General features: G+C 40.1%; 1 protein-coding gene across 4 annotated transcripts in view; it reads left to right on the forward strand.

The window, feature by feature from the left end:
* Positions 1 to 19835, forward strand: part of MCTP1 (multiple C2 and transmembrane domain containing 1) — a 457667-nt gene that overhangs the window by 209720 nt on the left and 228112 nt on the right. For all 4 annotated transcript variants that reach the window (XM_060235683.1, XM_060235684.1, XM_060235686.1 and 1 more), the window contains 2 exons: positions 9492 to 9678; positions 14138 to 14238. In XM_060235683.1, coding sequence (XP_060091666.1) covers positions 9492 to 9678; positions 14138 to 14238 — 288 coding nt within the window. The remainder of the gene's footprint in view (positions 1 to 9491; positions 9679 to 14137; positions 14239 to 19835) is intronic.

Consider the following 19835-nt stretch of genomic DNA (forward strand, 5'->3'; position numbering starts at 1 on the left):
GAAGGCAATGGCAAACCACCCCATAAAAAGTCTGCCTTGAAAAGGTTGTGAAAGCAATGTCACCCCAGAGTTGTAAACAACTGGTGCTTGCACAAGGGACTACCTATTAAGGGTATAGGAAAGATATTCATTCATCACCAGGTCTCCTGTTAGCCAAGACTCCTGAGAATATCTTATAAATTGCATAAATGAAGGATCCTGGATTTTATTTAACCAACCTGTCACATTCCAAGAAATATATTTTAACTAATGCGTACACTGGGTCCTTGGCAGTCAGAGGTGGAAATCTGGAATATATTCTGTAAAGGATAATAACATATTGCTCAAGGGGAGGAACCATGTTGCTAATAGCTCAGTACTATGTTTTCCCTCAGGCAATCAAAGATGGAAGTGTATTTCTTTTACATTCCATCCAAGAACGCAGGTGGCCGCTACCCAGACAGCTCCCTTTAAAGAGGCAAAGGACTGGGTGAGCGAGGGGCAGCTGGGCAGCAGCCACCTGCAAGCTTCCTGCGTTCTGAATCGGAACGCAGGAAAAAGCGAACAGGTAGCTGCTGCCCAACCAGCTCCTTTTGAAGGGGGGGGGAGAGGGCTTGGCGATGGACAGGCCGATTTGGAATGCAGGAAAAAGTACAAGGACAGCCACTGCCCAACCAGCTTCCTCTGAAGAAGCAGGCAGAGAGCTGGGCGAAGGGTGGGTGGTCCACCCATCGCCAAGTCCTCCCCCCTTGAGAAGGAGCTGTTTGGGCAATGGCCACCCGCGTGCTTCTTCTTGTGTTCAGATTCAGAATGCAGGAATAAGCATGCAGGCGGCTGCTGCCCAGCCAGTTCCCACTGAAGAGGAATAGAGCTGGGCAGGCCAAGCAATGAGAACACTTTTGATGTTATCATGCCGCACGTGCTTTCCGCACATGGTTACCATCCGGGGGGGGGGAGCAGGGGGTTCTGTCTGGGGTGGCAGAACCCCTAGCACCAGGCCTATGTATAACTCACATCATTTGCAAAGAGGATCTCTGAGGTCAGGATAGACTCTGTCCCACCCTTCAGACCTCCACCTATCCTCCCTTTTACATTCATTGTAACAGTGGGAACAGACAGCAATACAAGGGAAGGGGACGGAGACCTGTTAGTGCTCAGCCTCCTTCCAGTCTGCGTCGCATCCCGAGGGTGACAGGTAGTAGGGTCAGGCCAGACCCGCCTCCGTCATTGGTGTTATGCAACGCCAGGTCCATTAATAATAAGACCTCTGTCCTTCGAGAGTTTTTACTCGAACAGGACATGGACCTGGCTTACGTGACCGAAACTTCGGTACAAGAGGGCGATACTGTAGCCCTCTCACAAACAGCTCCCCCGGCCTATTCGGTCTTCCACCAATCACGGACTAGCGGGCGGGGGGGAGGAGTGGCGCTGTTCGCACGAGAGGCTTATTCCTTTAGGGCGCTCCCAGCTCCAAAGATCGAGGGTATTGAATGTGTCGGTCTGGCGTGGGAGGCTGGAGAGGGGTTGGCGATTTGGCTGGTGTACCGTTCGCCTAGCGCACCAGCCAACGCCTTACCGTCCCTGCTTGAGGCGGCGGCAGGCTGGGCATTGGAGCACCCAAGGCTAGTGATCCTGGGTGACTTCAGTGTCCATGCGGATGACCCGGCCTCCAGTCAGGCGACGGACCTAGTGTCATCCATGGCGACACTAGGACTCTCTCAATTTGTAACATCCCCCACGCACCAGGCCAGGCACATTTTAGACTTGATCTTTGCGGCTGGGGTTGTGGTGGACGATGTAACCATAGAAGCAGTGCCATGGTCGGACCACCGCACTCTTAAGGCTCGTGTGGACGCTCCACCCCAAACCTGCTTAGACGTCGAGCCTATTTTGGCTCGCCCGCGGAGCCAAATGGACCTGGAACGGTTCCAAATGGCTCTTCGAGATCCTTGGCGACTCCTTGGAGGACCTGGTTGAGGTCTGGCATAGCCGACTCTCCAGGGCTATCAAAGAGATCGCACCTCGACGCCCTCTGCGACCCCGGACTAGGCTGACGCCGTGGTATACCCCGGAATTACGCCAGCTGAAACAAGGCCTCAGATGGCTGGAGAGGCAATGGCGGCGCACTCGAGACGAAGCGATCAGAGCATCTTATAGGGAATGTATGAGATCCTATGATTTGGCAGTCAAGGCCACAAAGAAAACGTACTTTGCGGCTAAGATTGCGCCTGCAAATTTGCGCCTGGCACAATTATTTAGGATAATTCGAACACTTACTACATTGCCACAGGGCAAACCAAATGTTAAGGAATTAGAGATAGGCTGTGAGGCTTTTGCAAAATATTTTGCAGATAAAGTCTAATCGCTCCGCCGCGACTGCCCTGCCATATTGGATTCAGTATGTATACTCGAGGCTCCGTGCCTGCCTTCCAGTTTGATCCTGGATCACTTCGACCCGCTCAGCTTGGAGGAAGTTGACAGAGTCCTCTCTGCTGCACGTGCAACAACCTGTGATCTTGACCCATGTCCCTCCTGGCTTATTAAAGCCTGCCTGGAGGAGTTAGATGTCCTATATGGGACATCATAAATAGATCTCTTTCAGAGGGGTGCTTTCCTGCCCCTCTGAAAGAGGCAGTGGTCCACCCTCTCCTAAAAAAGGCTACATCAGACCTGACCGAATTGGCATACTACTGGCCAGTCTCAAATTTGCCCTTTTTGGGCAAAGTTATTGAGAGGGCTGTTGCGCTGCAGCTGCAGAGGTTTCTGGAGGACGCTTCTGCCTTAGATCCATTCCAGTCTGGCTTCCGCTCGGGACATGGGACAGAGACAGTCTTGTTCGCTCTCATGGACGATCTCCGGAGGCACCTGGATCGAGCCGGCGCGGCAGTTTTGCTGCTGTTAGACCTATCGGCTGCGTTCGATATGGTCGATCAGCGGCTGCTGGCCCGCCACCTTGCCGACGCAGGGATTCAGGGGTCAGCCTTACAGTGACTTTCCTCTTTCCTTGAGGGTCAGGGACAAAGGGTGGCAATTGGAGGAGAGCTGTCTCAGAGACACTCACTCAACTGTGGGGTGCCGCAGGGAGCAGTTCTCTCTCCAATGCTATTCAACATCTTTATGCGCCCCCTTGCCCAGATTGCCCGGAGACATGGACTGGGTTGCCATCAGTACGCTGATGACACCCAGCTCTATCTATTGATGGGTGACCGGACTGGCAATGCCCCAGAAAATCTGGACCGAGTGCTGCAAGCCGTGGCAGACTGGATTAAGCTGAGTGGGCTGAAATTGAATCCAGCGAAGACAGAGGTCCTTTGCCTGGGTCGTGGCGGTTTAGGGAATGGGGTCTCTCTCCCAGTTTTTGATGGGGCGCAACTGGTAGCAGTGCGCAGAGTTAAGAGCTTGGGAGTTCTACTGGAGCCTCCCTTGACAATGGAGGCCCAGAGAGCAGCTACTGCCAAGTCCACCTTTTTTTATCTTAGACGGTCGAGGCAGCTGGCCCCTTTCCTGGAGCGCGGCGACCTGGCAACAGTGATCCACGCAACGGTCACCTTGAGGTTGGACTACTGTAATGCCCTCTACATGGGGCTGCCCCTGTACCGAACCCGGAAACTGCAGCTAGTGCAAAACGCAGCAGCCAGGCTGCTACTGGGACTGTCTCGGTGGGAACATGTGCAGTCTGGGCTGCGGGAATTGCACTGGCTGCCAATTGTTTACCGGTTCGTTACAAGGTGCTGGTCATTACCTTTAAAGCCCTATATGGTCGAGGACCTGCCTACCTTAGGGACCGCCTCTCTCCATATGTTCCCCAGAGAGCACTGCGATCAAGTTCAAAAAATCTTCTTGAAATCCCTGGGCCAAAAGAAACTAAATTAAAAGCTACCAGAGAACAGGCGTTCTCTACAAAGGCCCCCCAATGGTGGAATCAATTGCCGAAAGAGGTGCGGGCCCTACGGGATCTTAACCAGTTCCGTAGGGCCTGCAAAACTGCCCTCTTCCAGCTAGCTTTTTAAGACAGAACTCCTGATAAGATCAGTAATACCGAGCCATCTTATACGCCATTCGACTGTATTTTAATGTCATACTGTTTTATTGGTTGTATTGTTTAAATTATTAATTATATTATCTATTGTTTATCTGTATCATGGTTTTACCATGTCTTGTTAGCTGCCCTGAGCCTGCCTAGGCGGGGATGGCGGGATATAAATAAAAATTTATTATTGTCCACATGTAGTCACTGAGTTTATGAACAGGCAGCTACAACAGGTGCTGGTGACACAATTTGCCTGTGGAGCAACTGGAGGTTAAAAAAACCCCTCCTCTTTGCCATCAACCATCAAAAATGGGGGAAATAGTAGGTGGTTCAGTCAATAGCCAGATATGTGTATGGCTGCTTATCTGCTTCTACCATTATTTCCAGTAAGGATAGGCTTTCTCTTTTCCATTCAGGGTGATTCCTGACAAAGAACCTCCTCATTGACCCCCATTGGGTAGATGAGCAGCCTTGTGAGAATACTCAAAAGGTGTAATCTTTAAGGCTCCTAAAATACTTGTCAAACTTTATGCATCCTCCTCTGCACACAGTGTGTGTACGTGATACATATTTGGTGGCTTGTGCAGAACTTTCCTGAAGTATAGGACTTTTTTTTTTAGTAGGAACGCACAGAAACACACTTCCAGCTGGCTTGGTGTCAGGGGGTGCAGCCTAATATGCAGATAAATTCATGCTGGGCTTTTTCTACAAAAAAGCCTTGTGTGAAACAATGGTGATGTGGCCTAATATACAAATGTATAATGTCGCCTAATATACAAATGAGCTCCTGCTGGGCTTTAAAAAAAAAAAGCCCTGCTGAAGTACAAACATATCTTGCATTTCTCCCTATAGCAGCGCCCGCCTCAAGGCCTCACTGGATCTCTATATTTTCGTCTCTTCGGGGTATTTTACTTGTTCTGTTGATGGGACCACAGCAGCCTTGTTTATTTTCCCCCATAAAATATATAGGCTCACGAGAACTTTAACTTAAACCACAGATTTATTGTAACAAAAAGTCTTAAACTGGGGATATGGGAGATATTTACACAGGCTTATACTTTGTTCTGTTGTTTCAGGCTTTACATTCACTTTTCCTTTTGTTTTGCGTCTTTCACAGTTACACAGTTCACCTTTCACTCACTCTCCACCTCTAGCCAAGGTCTGGCCTCTTGGGATTGATGTGTCTAGTCTCACCCCTCGACTGGAGTCTCTCCTCTCAGCCCTTCTTGGTGTCTCAGACCCACATCCACTCCCTCAACCTCCTCACTAGACCTTTAGAGTAGTTTCCTGGTGTCTGTGACCATTCCGGTCTTAACTGACTCACACACACACAGCTCTCTTGGCTGGTTTTGTCCAGCTGGCAGTCTCTGGAAGACTTCCCCGTCTCCGTCTCCAGCTTCTTCACAGGATCAGCTGCCCTCTCAGCCCTTCTGGCCGGCACTAACTGACCCTCTCAGTCTCTGTCAGGTCCCCACTGACAGACTTCTCTGACAGGCCTCCACTCTGTCAGACATCAACTTGACTGACTGCCTCAGCAGTTTTTCTCACTCCACTTCTTTTCCCTCCCTGAGAGCTCTGAGCCCTTTGCCCCCACCCTCAGGTCACCTGACGCAGCCCTGTGCGTCTTCAGTTTATGGTTAACCCATTGCTTTCCGTCACACTCCCATTTTGACAGGGTGATCTGTCTTTAGCTCTTAGAAAACATAAAAAGGGAGGCATGCATATTTGGATTCATCATGGATTTCTTAGTTCTTACCTTGTTTCAAAGTCATTAAATACTTTTTCAAAATATTGGTGCAAATTATGCCAGCTTTTAGACTGCAACCTAATAAATGGGGTAATGTATTTTTGGGCAACAATTTTATTTCTAATCCTGTCTAAAATGCTAGTTTTTTTCTGCATCGAAATGAAAAAGTTTAATTTACCTTGTAGTAAATGTAGCCAACTAATTTTATTATGCTAATGCTTAAGTAAAAATTTCAGATGATGGTGAAATGATTTGCATCTCAATATAAGGGGTTTACCTACATTTTAAGGCAATCCTGACTGCACTCCTTTGCATTAAAAGTGTAACAATCATGGGTATTTATTAGCTGATAATTGTAGAAGGTGGCAGTCTGGTCAAATTGGCTGCTGACAACTGCAATATATTTCCAGAAATGAGTGCTGTCAATAAACAAGTATTTCTTAAACATACAGGATAAGTATATCCCATGTTGTATGATTTTATTCAGTTAGAGCAGGATTTATAGTTATTAGTCTGAAACCATGCATGTTTATTTTCAAATGACATTGATTTTTGCTTATATTTTTATGTTATGGGATTACTGCTGACTGATTTATTTTCATCTTCCTCTGTGAGTCAGCATTGCCTCTCCCAATAGATGGAAGAGAATGTGGTAATTTGATAGTGTCACATTTATTTGAAGGAGGGGCAAAAGTCCATGCTGCTATCAAATTCAGTTTGCATACAAGTATAGTTTACATTAATAAGAAGGGTTTTGTATCATATGTTTAACCTATTATAAAGGATATGAAAGCCTGCGCAAAGATTAGTAATGTTAGGAAAAGTTTAAGGCTGCAGGAAAAGAGGAAGATTCAACATGATATAGATGAACTCAATAAAGGAAGCCATGACCCTCAGTTTGCAAGACCAGAGCAAGTCATTAATTCATTAGGATCACCAGAAAAGTTGGAAGTGGCTTGGTGGGACGTAACATACATAGCAGTGTAGCATGAGCATGAAAAAGTGAAGAAATATGGCAGATTTATGTGAATCAGTAATCATGGTAAGCTGAGTTTGAAAAGGAGTGTGAGTCTGAAAAGTAGCTGTACTAGGGCTGCCCACTACACAATTCATGTGACAATGCAGCTGTACCATTTTTGGTCCACTGGATTGCTCTTGTTGAGTGATAAGTACATAAGAACATAAGAGAAGCCATGTTGGATCAAGCCAATGGCCCATCCAGTCCAACACTCTGTGTCACACAGTGGCCAAAGAAACCAAGTGCCATCATGAGGTCCACCAGTGAGGCCGTGACACTAGAAGCCCTCCCACTGTGCCCACCCCCCCCCCCCGCACCAAGAATACAGAGCATCACTGCCCCAGACAGAGAGTTCCATCAATATGCAGTGGCTAAAGCAAGATACTAGTCTCTTCCTCCCCTGATTGATTATATGTATGTATGTGTTCTTCAGGGGCACTATTTCATGCATTCTTCATAATTATCATTCCTAAGGAAGACAGGTCTCTGTAATAGGAATGCAGGTCAAAAGCACATATCCCTTATGCTTAAAAAAGCCTGGGCAATTATTTCACTGTGAGTAGCACTACTGTTATTGTGTCAGAGAAAAGGAAGTTGCAACTAACACTTTTAAAAGACACTTTAAAATGCATCTTTAGTTGTAATTGAAGAACAGGAATTTCTAAAGGGTTGGGCAGATGGTGTGTTCCTTCTGGCCACATATGTGCTAATAAGTCTCATTATATGACGTATGAGACCCATCAAGGCCAGCCAAATGTAGCAATAAGGTAGTGGTAGTGGGTGTTTCTTGGCAAATGCAGCATTGTCATCTGGAATAAGATTAAACTGCTAAAGCGGAAGTAGAAGCACCGTGGAAGTAGAAAACTGTGTTTTAAGCCAATCCACATAATAAGGCTGATTGAAGTATTTCATTGCCATGCTCAACATCCTGAGAAACAGAACTGGAATGTGGCCCTTCAAACACCCATACAGAAACAGTTTTACATGCAGTCTTGGCATGTATGTTCTTTCCATGGAATGCCAAAGTGCAAAATAATTGCACATTCTCCCATACGTTTAGTGTGACAATAATCCTTTGTGCATTGATTTGTGCTTCCATAGCCCCTACTTTTCTTTCTACCATCTTTTGCCGTCCCCTTCTTTTTTTGACAGAAGGCAAAAGAAGAAGGGGATGGCAAAAGAGGAGATGGCTGGACAGTGTTATTGATGTAACAAATACGAATTTGAGCAGACTTCGGAGGATGGTGGAAGACAGGAGGGCCTGACGTGACTTTGTCCATGGAGTCGCAAAGAGTCGGACTCGACTGCGCAACTGAACAACAGGCCCCTACTTATGCAGTCCATCCATATCCACCGCTGCCTTTATATTACAAACATGCAAATGCTGGATTCTGTTCACTTGAGTGTTCTATGTGCAGTTGGGCATCAGACCCAAGATAATAGAGGTGGGACATCTCAGAATAACAACAACAACAACAATTTTTATTTGTATCCCGCCCTCCCCGCCGGAGCAGGCTCAGGGTGGCTAACAGCATTATTTCATACATTAATCATACAATCAATAAAACTATATTGACAGTTTAATTAAAATTCTAAAATTAATAAAATATATACTGGTGCTATAAAATTGTTGCTGTCTTTAGTTCAGTAATTTTTATCCAACCTGAGATGTGGAACACGTTTTCTGAAAGCTATTCTTGGATTTTAGTAGAATTAAAATGGCTAATGTTCATCATGCAGATTACAAAAATGATTGTTGGATAGTTATAATGACGACAGAAGTTTCATAGGCATCATCATATCCATGTAATATGATGAAGTTGGTTGACAAAATTGAAGCCAAAACAAGGTTTGTTTTCGAATGTTGGTGCATCATAATTAAGTTCTAAAAAATATATATTCAATGGTAGTTCAGGTGCACTGGTGCATTCAGCTACAATTCTGAAAAATTGGAGATTACTTTGTATTATATTACACTACTAATCCCTTTCTGGTTCCCTTTATTAAAATTTAAAACAGTTTTAACATCACTTTACTTGCTGTTGCAACATTTTGGCTGTATGTAAGAATAGAAATTTCTACTCAGCCTCATGTTAACAGTGCATTATCTTTTCAGGATTTTGCATTGTTTTTCTGTATGTACAGTTTTTCTCCCACCTGTGCTTTGTGGTGCTGGTTTAATAGCAGAATGTGTCTATCTTGCTTTGGCTAGCATGCTTCCCTCTCTTCTTCCTTTTTACACAGAAGCACTCTCAGATAACTTTATTATCACCCTTGTCTTAATTTGACTTTGACCCCACTCTTTTTTTAAATTTTAAAGCATAACAGTAGCCAGTGTTGGTAGCCAGAAGTGTAATTTGGCTATCAGGTAGAAATGGCCTTGTTAAAAAAAACCTCTTCTCTGTGTAGACTGAAAAGGAACTACAAGGAGACCTTTCTTAAGAAAGCCCATACAACATCATGAGAGATGTACGAAAACATTTCAGTTTTGATCTGATATAGTTTCAAATTCAAGAATGTCTAGATATAAAATTTCTAATAGTTGTGCTACATTTCTGAGATGTAGTGAGCAGAATGGCAAAAAGAAAACTGAATCTGAAGACATTGGCTACCATAGGCCTTTTTCATTTATTTATATTTTGCATAGTTGGATGCATGACATTCCACATTGTTCTTGTAAATAAAAAACCATACTAATCAAAAGTGCTTGTTCCTAGGTGCCAGGTTGACCTGTCGACCCTGACTAAAGAACAAACTCATAAACTGGAGCTGCCTCTAGAGGAAGGAGAAGGCTTTCTGGTACTGCTGGTCACCTTGACAGCCTCGGCTACAGTCAGCATCTCTGACCTCTCAGTTAATTCCTTGGAGGACCAGAAGGAACAGGAAGAAATTCTAAGGAGATATGTATGTAGTGCCCTTACTTATATGGGATTTTATGATATAAAAAATAGGGAACAAGTAAATTAGCAAAGACCAGCGGAAAACTTAATGTTAACCTGTTAGTACTAGTCGCCATTCAGGTTATTACTCCAGAATGTTGATTTAGTATTGCAGCCTTATATAAAGCAGATTATTACCCATATAAAAATGGCCAGATGCTATTATAAGCATTGTGCAGAAGATTATTATTAGTCCCTTCCAATAGCTTTTTGTTGCTCATTGAGTTTCAGTTTCAGTCACGTTGATTTTACTTGATTGCTGTTTTCAAATGAAAAACTGAATTTCATGCCATAATTAGCAGTGTTGCATTTGTGAATCTTTCCAGTAGTATTTATATCAAGTAGCTGAAGAATTCAGCAATATGTTAGACCAACTTTGCCATGCTATTCAGAACTGTGAGAGTTTTTCCCTCACAGGCTCCATAATAATTGAGACAAGACTTGTTCCAATACAATAGTGTCACTAAACTAAACGTTTCCAGGTTGAATGTTTTGAAAACAAATTACTCCCCCCACCCCCAGCATCCTATACTAAGTAGACTACTGTGTAGTTTTAGTAAAGCAACAGTAAGGGGAGCTCTTACTCCAGGCTTTATTAATCTTGAAGTCACCCAAACTGACTCACTACACACAAAGAATAAAGAAAAGCTATTTCCACCTAAAATTACAAAGCTTTTATTGTACAGTGCTGCCAGGTGTTTAGAAGGCTTCTCTAGACACTCTGCCATTAAACCAGGCAATGGCTAACAAAGGGCTGTTTAATTTTTTTTTATTTTAAAATATTCCTATTCCCTGGCTGACATCCTTTCAATAACTGAATTTAATAAAGATGTACCTTATCAGGCTTTGCAGATAACATGAAGTGCTAGTACTAATGCCGAACAATATTCTTCAAACAGATTAGCAGGATGTGCGCTTCAGCAAATTTATTCTAGCTATCTCCACTGAATCAGCTGTCTTCTGGTGCTTGTACAAATCATACACCAATAGTGTTATCATAAACACAGTTTAATAGAGGTGACTTAGCAAGGCTAAACATTATATTTCCTAAACCAACTGAGAGTTAAGATACCATGTACCATGTCTAAAAACTAATAATTACAAGTATTATTTCAGATTTTGGTATCAACCAAGGCAGTCTGCTGTCAGACTAGATCTTAATAGATATAATGCATTTCTGATGGATTAATTGTAGTGATATGCATTTTGATACCAAGAAGAGCAAACCCTATTTTTTTCCTGAATTATCTGTTTAATGTGAAGCAAGTGTTACTGTTCTGATCATTTTTATGGATTTAGAGTATTGCTGTCTAATATTCCACAACTTGATTGAACCATGTTCCTTTCCTCCCCAAATGTGAACACTATTATAGGCCACGTTGCTCTGGAAAATAGGAGATCTCATTTTTAAAAAAATGAAAAAAAATCTGATGTCTGAAGAAATGATGGGGTTTATCAGTTTGGTTATTTCAGACATTGTAATGCTTGCCTGCAAACTAAATTACTTTGTTCACAACATGATCCATACATAGCTGCAAAAAGAGAGGACAAAGAACTCAAACACAATATTTGGAAAACATTTATAATTTCTATACATTACTGCTTCTTTTCAGTACTTGTGCTGCTGTCCTTGATAGAACATACAGTAAAATAATATTGTGCAGCTAGCAGGATACATTATACCATTTATCAGCCTTATTATATAGAATTTTATTTTTAAGCTTTCCTATATAGTTGGTTCCATTTAAAATATGCATTTTGCACCTCTTCTTGAGACAGAAAATAGTAAATGAGAGCTGACCCTGCCATCAGATCAAATAGTCCTGGAAAATGACTCTATTACTGTCATTTAACCATTTGTAGCTGAACATCAGAGCCCTACAAATTAAACAGGCATTACTGTTTGAACCATTACTTTATCACTATTGTATGAAAAGATTAATTCCTTTTGGGGTGGGGGGCAGGAGGGCCATAATGGGTAGCAGACCAAGAGAGAGATTGTATGACCTTTTCCAAACAGGTATGCTGAACCTGTGCTCCCCCTTGTCACAGTTTAAAAACCAGAGAAGCTAGTTTAGTGAAGAAGTTGTTAGCATTCCATTTTTATTATGACATTTCACAGTCATCCGATTTAATGTCCCTTGACCGGATTGTCCACCGTGAGACGATGGGCTTGAAATGTTATTTAGAGCATTGATAAAAGGTGAGCAGTTCTAAGATGACAGCAAGTCATAAGGCTGGTGGTGTGACATTAATTTTCTCCATAACAGAGATGGAATAAGACGTCATGGTGACAAGCTGTCAATCAGTACTGGCCCCTCAGTGTATCTCAATGCCATAGGATGGGGTATTGGTTCTCCCATAATAGAGCTGAACTGAGATGCTCTCCCTGACAGCTGCTGCAGCCATACAGAAAATATATTATACAGCCTTTCATTAAAAAAATAAAGAGGACTCATCTCCAGAGCATTTCAATCTTTTCCCATCTATTGAGAGCTGAAAGGATTCACAGCAAATCATAGATTTCTCTGCCATGGAAATTTCAGGCCTCAGATACCATCCGGGTTTTGAGGCCTCCAACAATAATCATAAATAAGAAGGCTGACAATCATCTGATAAATCATTACTTTAAGTTGTAAGTTTAAAATAATGTATTAAACTAATTTGCTTTTCACAGAATCCTACAATAATATTCTACATTATGTCACTGGCTCAGTTTGTCAGAGTGTGCAATAAATTGCTCAAAATCAGCTGACTGGCTGAATCTAAAAGTTCAAACTATAATTACCCCACAGAGCCCTGACAAATAGTATTGAGTGAAATACTGTGATGCTTTTTTTCCTTTAGGGGGAGTAGAAATGTTCTGTAGATGGAAAAAAACAATTTTATTCCTTTGTTTTACCATACAGAAAAATGTGTGCTAAATATAGTTTAAAAACCATCAAAGAGCCAACCATTAATACTCCTCTCCACACCTGGCCTCTGCATTCTTCTTTGCTTTGCATATTCTTGGAAAACATCTGAATTAAGATGCTGGCTTTAACAAAAAGCTACCAGAAGTTGTGGATTGGAGCACTATCAGCAAGCATATGGATTCTAATTCTATCTAGAATATAACTTTCAGATCCAGGTAGTTTGCAGTCATGTAAAAAGTGTGAAAAATCTTTTGCTATGGCTTTTTATCATGTGATTAAATGACTTTCTGAGGATGGATAAACATTAAGAAATTAAAGTTCAGAAATTAAAATTATCTTTATAACAAATGCCATGCGTTTTGTAGAAAGATATAAATGCATTTATATGTGAAAACTGATGTGCCATATAACTGCATTGCCTCAGCTCAGTATGCCAAGGTCAGACCTTCTCTGTATACAATAAGACGTCTTATGGGATTTACACTGCGGGCTTTGTGTCTGGCTCTTATTGGTAAAAATGTTTGTCTAATGCTTTAATATTTGACGTTTCAAAATATTCCTTTTTTCCAGGCAATGTACTCTTAATGATTGTCCATCAAGAAACAGTCAAGTAGAAGGAACAATAATTTGTGCTTATTAAAATCCTACTTTGTTCTGATAATTAGTCTTAACAACGTAAAATTTTTAGAAATCCTTAACTTTTCTTGCTTTTTTAAAAACGTGTTTTGCTTAAAGGACAAAGGTTTACTATAAAACGTTTAGTTGTCTTTGGAAGAATGCTAATTTGTTGAACAATGTCATAGATAGATAGATAGATAGATAGATAGATAGATAGATAGATAGATAGACAGACAGACAGACAGACAGACAGACAGACAGACAGACAGACAGACAGACAGACAGACAGACAATACTTGTCATATGTAGTACACAGCTTCATACCAAAATAATATGTTCAAAATACAAAGTAGAAATAGTCATTTTTGACAAGTTATCAGAAAGGTCTTGAAAATAATTCTACTTTCTATAGAAGCTTGTGTGGATGTAGAAGTTACTATAGATTTTAAGATCCTTTCATTACCTATCTGAAATTGAAACATGTGCTTTAATAGTATATCTCAGGGACTGGATGGCAGCCTAGTTTACTGTATGTCTTTTGATGCTTTATGACTTGGGCACTACCTTTCAGTATCTCTTTTGTATGCTATTTCCATTCTAAGATGAAATCTTGAGATATTTGGAATAAATAATGCACCAAAAACAAAGATATCAAAAATTAGTTATGATTAGAGCCATTAATATAAAAAAATAGAAACAAAAATAGATTTTTCCTACATTTGGTGGAGATGTGACTGAAAAGATGCAGTGTGCACAGTTCCAATCCTAATGCCTATTGCAGATGAATCAGATTGCTGTAAAATATGAATGGGAAAAGAAGTAATAGTATGTGCCTGTTTTCCCATTCTTTTGCAAGTTCAATCTAATTTTATACTTCTGTGTGTGTTCTAGAGCCTAGTGAGGATGTTTCATAATATGAAGGATGTGGGATTTCTCCAGGTGAAGGTCATCAGAGCAGAAGGTTTGATGGCAGCTGATGTAACAGGCAAGAAGTCTTTCAATTTTTGTGGTGTGTAGATACCTTACTGAAGTAGATCTGGTTTATAGCCTTTCACAAAACCAGCAGTGCACCGAAAATATAAATCTTAAGTTTGCTAGGGTTTCTTTTGTTTGTTTGTTCTGGTGAACTCAGTTTTTTCATTTGGTTCCTTTAAAGAAGCCACTTTACAAACAAATCTTTGTCTCGGTGGGGTTTTTGATACCAGCCAACAGCACCTTACTGAAAGTATTTATGAAAAGGAATAATACATTATCACGGATTCTCCAAAAGGGCATCATAGGCTTCATGTTGTGAAGCTTCATTCTTAGTGGGCTACAAAAGATAAACAACAATCCAAACAAAACTAAATTAAATATTTTACAAGATAAAGTTGTCTCCAACTCATGGTATCACTGATTCACATGTTTATCTAAAGCTGCCTCTTTTTAATAGGGACACACACACACAAACAACAACTTGAAAATACAGCAAGGAAGGGTGCATTAGAAATCAAATAAATAAATACAGCAGTACTTTGGTTTGTGTCCCAGATAAGTAGATAGGAATGTATCTATACAAGTGCTCTAGATAGATAGTAGTTATTATCATTATTTAATATTATCAACATTGTGCATGTTGCCATACTGATTGTATAAAGTTTTACACAGCATGCATTTTAAGATTTCAACTTGAAATGCTGATTTGTAAGAGATGTTGTGCACAGGTAGTTCCAAACAGGCAAATTAATCATAGTATTAAGAAGTAGCTTGCTTTTTAAAAGTGTAACAACTCGGGTTATCCTGAGTTGCCTGTTACTGTATCCTCAGGGATTTGCACATGTGGAGGTGGACAGTTGAGTCACATTCCTAATCTAAGTTAATGTGCTGGTATTCTACATACAGCAAGATACCGTGGGTTGGAACACAAGGTGTTTGTGAATGCTGCTCTTTCGTGACTCCTCTTTCCTCCAGCAGCTCTTGAGACCTCCAAGATGCTGATGCATAGGGTTACAGGAGACTCACAGAAAAAATACCCTTGGGTACATGATTTGCACTGAGGAAAAATAAGATTAAATATCCCACAATTTCCTTTTCTGTTAGTAGTTTGTCTGCTGACGGAAGATACTGCATTGGTGGAAGAGAGAAATGAGGATGGTCTTTATCCCTCTAAATTGTGGTATGCTTGCCCATGGAAATTTTTGGGAGGTCTCAAAACCCAGGTGAAGGGAGATAAAAGTAGGAATGATTGCATCCACAGGCTCCTGCTGCATATGATTACTAGAATCTCATCTTTGTATGTGTTTGCGTGAGGGTTGGAGTGCTAGTCAGTTGACCAATATGGTCTAATATAATCAAATATTCCAGGAAACCTAGAATGGCCCTTTTAATGTGAGAATTTACTTTTCTACTTCATTATGGTATCATTTTGTTAGCAAGGACAGGGTGCGGTCTGCAGCAAGTAGAGGCAACTACTAAGGTTGTCAATCCTGCCTTGGGAAATTCCTGGAAATTTAGGAATGGTGCTTGAGGAAGGTAGAGTTTGGGGAGGGGAAGAAGCTGAGTAGGGATGTAATGCCTTGGAGTCTCTCTTCCCAAGCTGCCATTTTCTTCACGGAAACTGATCCTTTCTGGTCTGGAGAAAAATTGTAATTCTGGGAGAATTCTAGGACCCACCTGAATGTTAACCCCTATTAATTATGGGTATCTTTAAATGGAAAGAAATTACCTGTTGCTGCTCAGCACAGCTGTTTTAAGAAATAACTTCTGTTTTTAATTATTGTCAGTGCTTTTTTTCTGGAAAAAGAAATGCTGGAACTCTCAAGAGGGAAATGAAGGAGAAACACAAGGGTGCCACTCATGAACTTTTAAACATTTTTAAAGAATTTCCACAAAGAGGTTTCAGAACTCCATTCCACCATGTCTTCCCAGGATAAAACCTTGATTATTGTTGTTAGTTCACTTTATTTCTGTTTTGATTTCTTTAAAAGTTTTGTAATATTAGGCTGACCTTGGAGATCTGTGATAAAACCCAAAGAAAAGAACTTCTTGGTGAATCATTCACATTTACCAAAACCTTAACAAATGCTGTTGAAAGTGGTTATAGAACATTATTTTTCACAATAACAGCCAATCCATATTGGTAATTAGCATTATTATCAAACCCTTTAATGAAAGTATATTGCAGCTTGGACTAATGAAGTTAATGCTTCAAAAATATCTTATGGTCAATTGACCAAAGCTCTTTGACCAGTCGGGTTGCCAGCTCTGTGTTACAGTATATAATATGCTACCCACTCTTGATTGTGCTATTGATGCATGCTGATTGAAATGACAAATTCTGGAACAGCACAGTCCATTTTTTTGTGAGAAGATCCAAGACAAATATGTAAAGTTTAAGGAGATTAACAGTTCGATCCTAAACAGAATTACACCCTTCTAAGCCATTGATTTCAATGGATTTAGTAGGATGTAACTTTGTTTAGGATTGCGCTATAAAGTACTCATTTTGTACTACATTCCTGGGCATGCTTCCTTGAGAGCAACCCTATTACCATTTTACCCAATAAAACATATTTAAATTATGTTGTGTGTTGTTTCCTTTGACATATCAGCCTTTTTATTTTTTTTATTATATTTATATCCTGCCCTCCCCGATCGGGCTCAGGGTGGCTAACAACAGTTAAAAATATGTTGCTTAAGAAATTATTCTCCTAATGGTTCCAAGACAAGTGTAGTGAATACCACATTTACTCCAGAAAGGCACTATTTAAAAAATAAACTAAACTAAAAACATGTTTGTGGTGCATACAGAGTGCCATATCTTCTCTGGGGTGATGAGAGAGAAATTTCTAAAGATTCCTTTGACCTTATAATCCAGTGTGGTCTGAACAGAGAGTGGGAGAAAGAGATGGTTATTCATGGGGCAGTCGGATAATTCACTTTGTCATTGCTCTGTCCTGGGCTTTTCCTGAGTAACATATCATCTGTGCTGGTTGAAAAATTTTGGGAAGAATATTTCAGACATTTATAAACATACAGAGAAACCTTACTTGTGAAAGTAAACACAAAAACTGTTTTCATTCAGGAGTGATACTCATGCTTTACCCAAAACGTTCACTAGAAATAGACAGAATATAATTTTATTATAAAATGAAACATTTTTCACTTTTGTTTTCAATTTTTGCCTGCATTTCTGTATAGTCTGTAGATTTCCTATACATCATCACACTTTTAAATAGCTAATATTTGTTACAAAATAGAAACAGTTTTAAATAGCTAATATTTGTTACAAAATAGAAACAGTTTAGAAGTATTCAGTTTCTGTGCTCCCTCAAATACTTGCACCTCCAAATGCTGGAATATTGCATAGTTTCAGTGCTTCATCATGCAGTATTTTATTTTTATAGACATTTATAGACATAAAAGTACTGTGTACATATGCATGCACAAGTAAATATTGGTCTGAGATAGTAAATAAAATAATATTAGATATTTAAAAGATTTCCTTGATAGTTTTATTTTGTATTTTTATATACCTAGAAATAAAATGGTGTATCTGCCAAGTACCAATCTTGCTCACATTTTCCTGTAGATTGGATTATCTTCTTGTATTAAATTCCTAAAAATGAAAAGTAATATGTAGAAATTCATTTGCTTATGGGAAATTCTTTAGGCAGCCATGATATTCTGTCATTAAGAGTGAAAGGGCAATAGATTTTCTTTTCTTTTTTAAAGCAGTGATCTGCCTTATGGTTACAAAGCACTTTTGGGTTTTCAAATATAAAAAGGTAATATTATCATTGGGAATTATTACAACTGTATTCTAAACAAGGAGTTATTGAGGCTGTTTCAATGAATGAACTAAAAGGTAAATTGCCTTTTAATGAAACTTCAGTTCTTCTCCTTTCCATAAAACACATGCTCCTATTCATTTTGAATTCTATGACAGTAGGTCACTTCATCTTGTAAAATCATGCGAGTCTGAGGCACTTTTTCCTTTGGTCTCGATAGGGTAGTGTTTCTGCCATTTTTAAGAAGATTACTTTGTGGTGGCTGACTGTCCACTATTTGACTGCTCCATATACATATGGACTGAGAACAAGCACAAGGGTGAATTTTCATTAAATTGCAGAGGTTTCACAACCTTAGCAAGTATATGTCAAAGGTTTGAGAACTGCTTGCTCTTGAAGTATATGGAATAGGATTTAAATTGTTTGGTTATTCATTTGTAAGTTTTGCCACTAAGGACAAAATGCAAAGAGGGGCTAAGTGTTTCATTCCTATATACTCAACAATCCAAATTAAGTTGAGTGAAAAATTGAGATTCTTAGTGCATCTGAAACACAAGTAACCATGGTTTACAAATTGGGAACCAGCCTGTGAATGCACAGTTCCTTCTCCCATTCAGAATGTTTCCCCTCCAATATCTCTTTTCTATGCACTGAGGCACTCTCTGTTTAACTCATAAACCATATATTGAAAACAGAGTTTAAAACAGACTTGCAAATCATGGTTCTGAAGAACCCAGTTTGTGTTGGCACATGTGTAATGCAAAACCATGGCTAATTCCAGGAATGGAAAGGATGGCCAGAGGAGAGCAAGTGTCTATTTGAAACAGGATTCCATTTCCAAAGTATGATTTGCCAGGAGATGGCCTTAGTAACTTCTTTGTTGTTCCCTGGTGTATCTGTTTTATGTAATTGTAGTTTTCTTATATGGTTAACAGAACATATCACATCTGGTTATAATATTCTTTACATACTGTAAATGTGAATGTTTCTCTGAAAGACAAATGCTCTTCTGATGCAAAAAAGGGGGAGGCAATATGAGCCTGTGAAAGGAATGTGATGTGATTCTTTGAGGTCTAGTGCTGCATGAAAATTTCAGAGAGGCCAGATATTTTAGTGACATGGTCTTTGCTTTGCACCAAGGTATATAAAACTCCATATCAAGATACTGATGCTGTTGCAAGTGGGTAATTAATTCATCAAACTCCATTTACAATGTAGGCATACAGCATCCATTAGAATTGCTGTGCAGGTGACTCTGACCTCCCAAAGTCCCACTGAACAGTTGTGATTCTGTGCCACTATTTCATGGCAGCAGGTTTAGAGCATTTTGCTGAAAGTAATCAGTTTTTGGCCAAAGCAGGATGTTGCTTTAACTGTAGCAGCACAGACCTCTTTTGCCAGATGAAATATAAGTGGGGTGCCAAAGTTTTTTTTAGCACTCAAGGTGTTATGCAGATAGGTTTATAAATATGGTTGTATAGTGTCAAAAAATCCATGAAAGCCGTCAGTAAAAAAAGGTAATACAACTTATCTTCAGGTGTCATGATTCTTTACTCATTTCATGATAATTTGAGTTCAGGATTTTTCACATTTTGTGGGATGAAGAATGAGAAAATAAAACAGAATATATGAACTATCTTTGGGCCTCCAGTTTTGAATTTATTAGCAATGAACACATTGCCCTATTTTTGTTTTTACTATAGTTGTGTGTCCCTCTGTATGCTTTAATTTAGTGGTCTTTGGCCTTACACATTAAATGTTTTGCTTGCTTGCTAAAGAAAGCAATAAAGATTGGGAAATATGTGTTGTATAAAAAATAA

Source organism: Heteronotia binoei, chromosome 4 (genome assembly GCF_032191835.1).
Source record: "Heteronotia binoei isolate CCM8104 ecotype False Entrance Well chromosome 4, APGP_CSIRO_Hbin_v1, whole genome shotgun sequence".
Taxonomy (NCBI): Eukaryota; Metazoa; Chordata; class Lepidosauria; order Squamata; family Gekkonidae; genus Heteronotia; species Heteronotia binoei.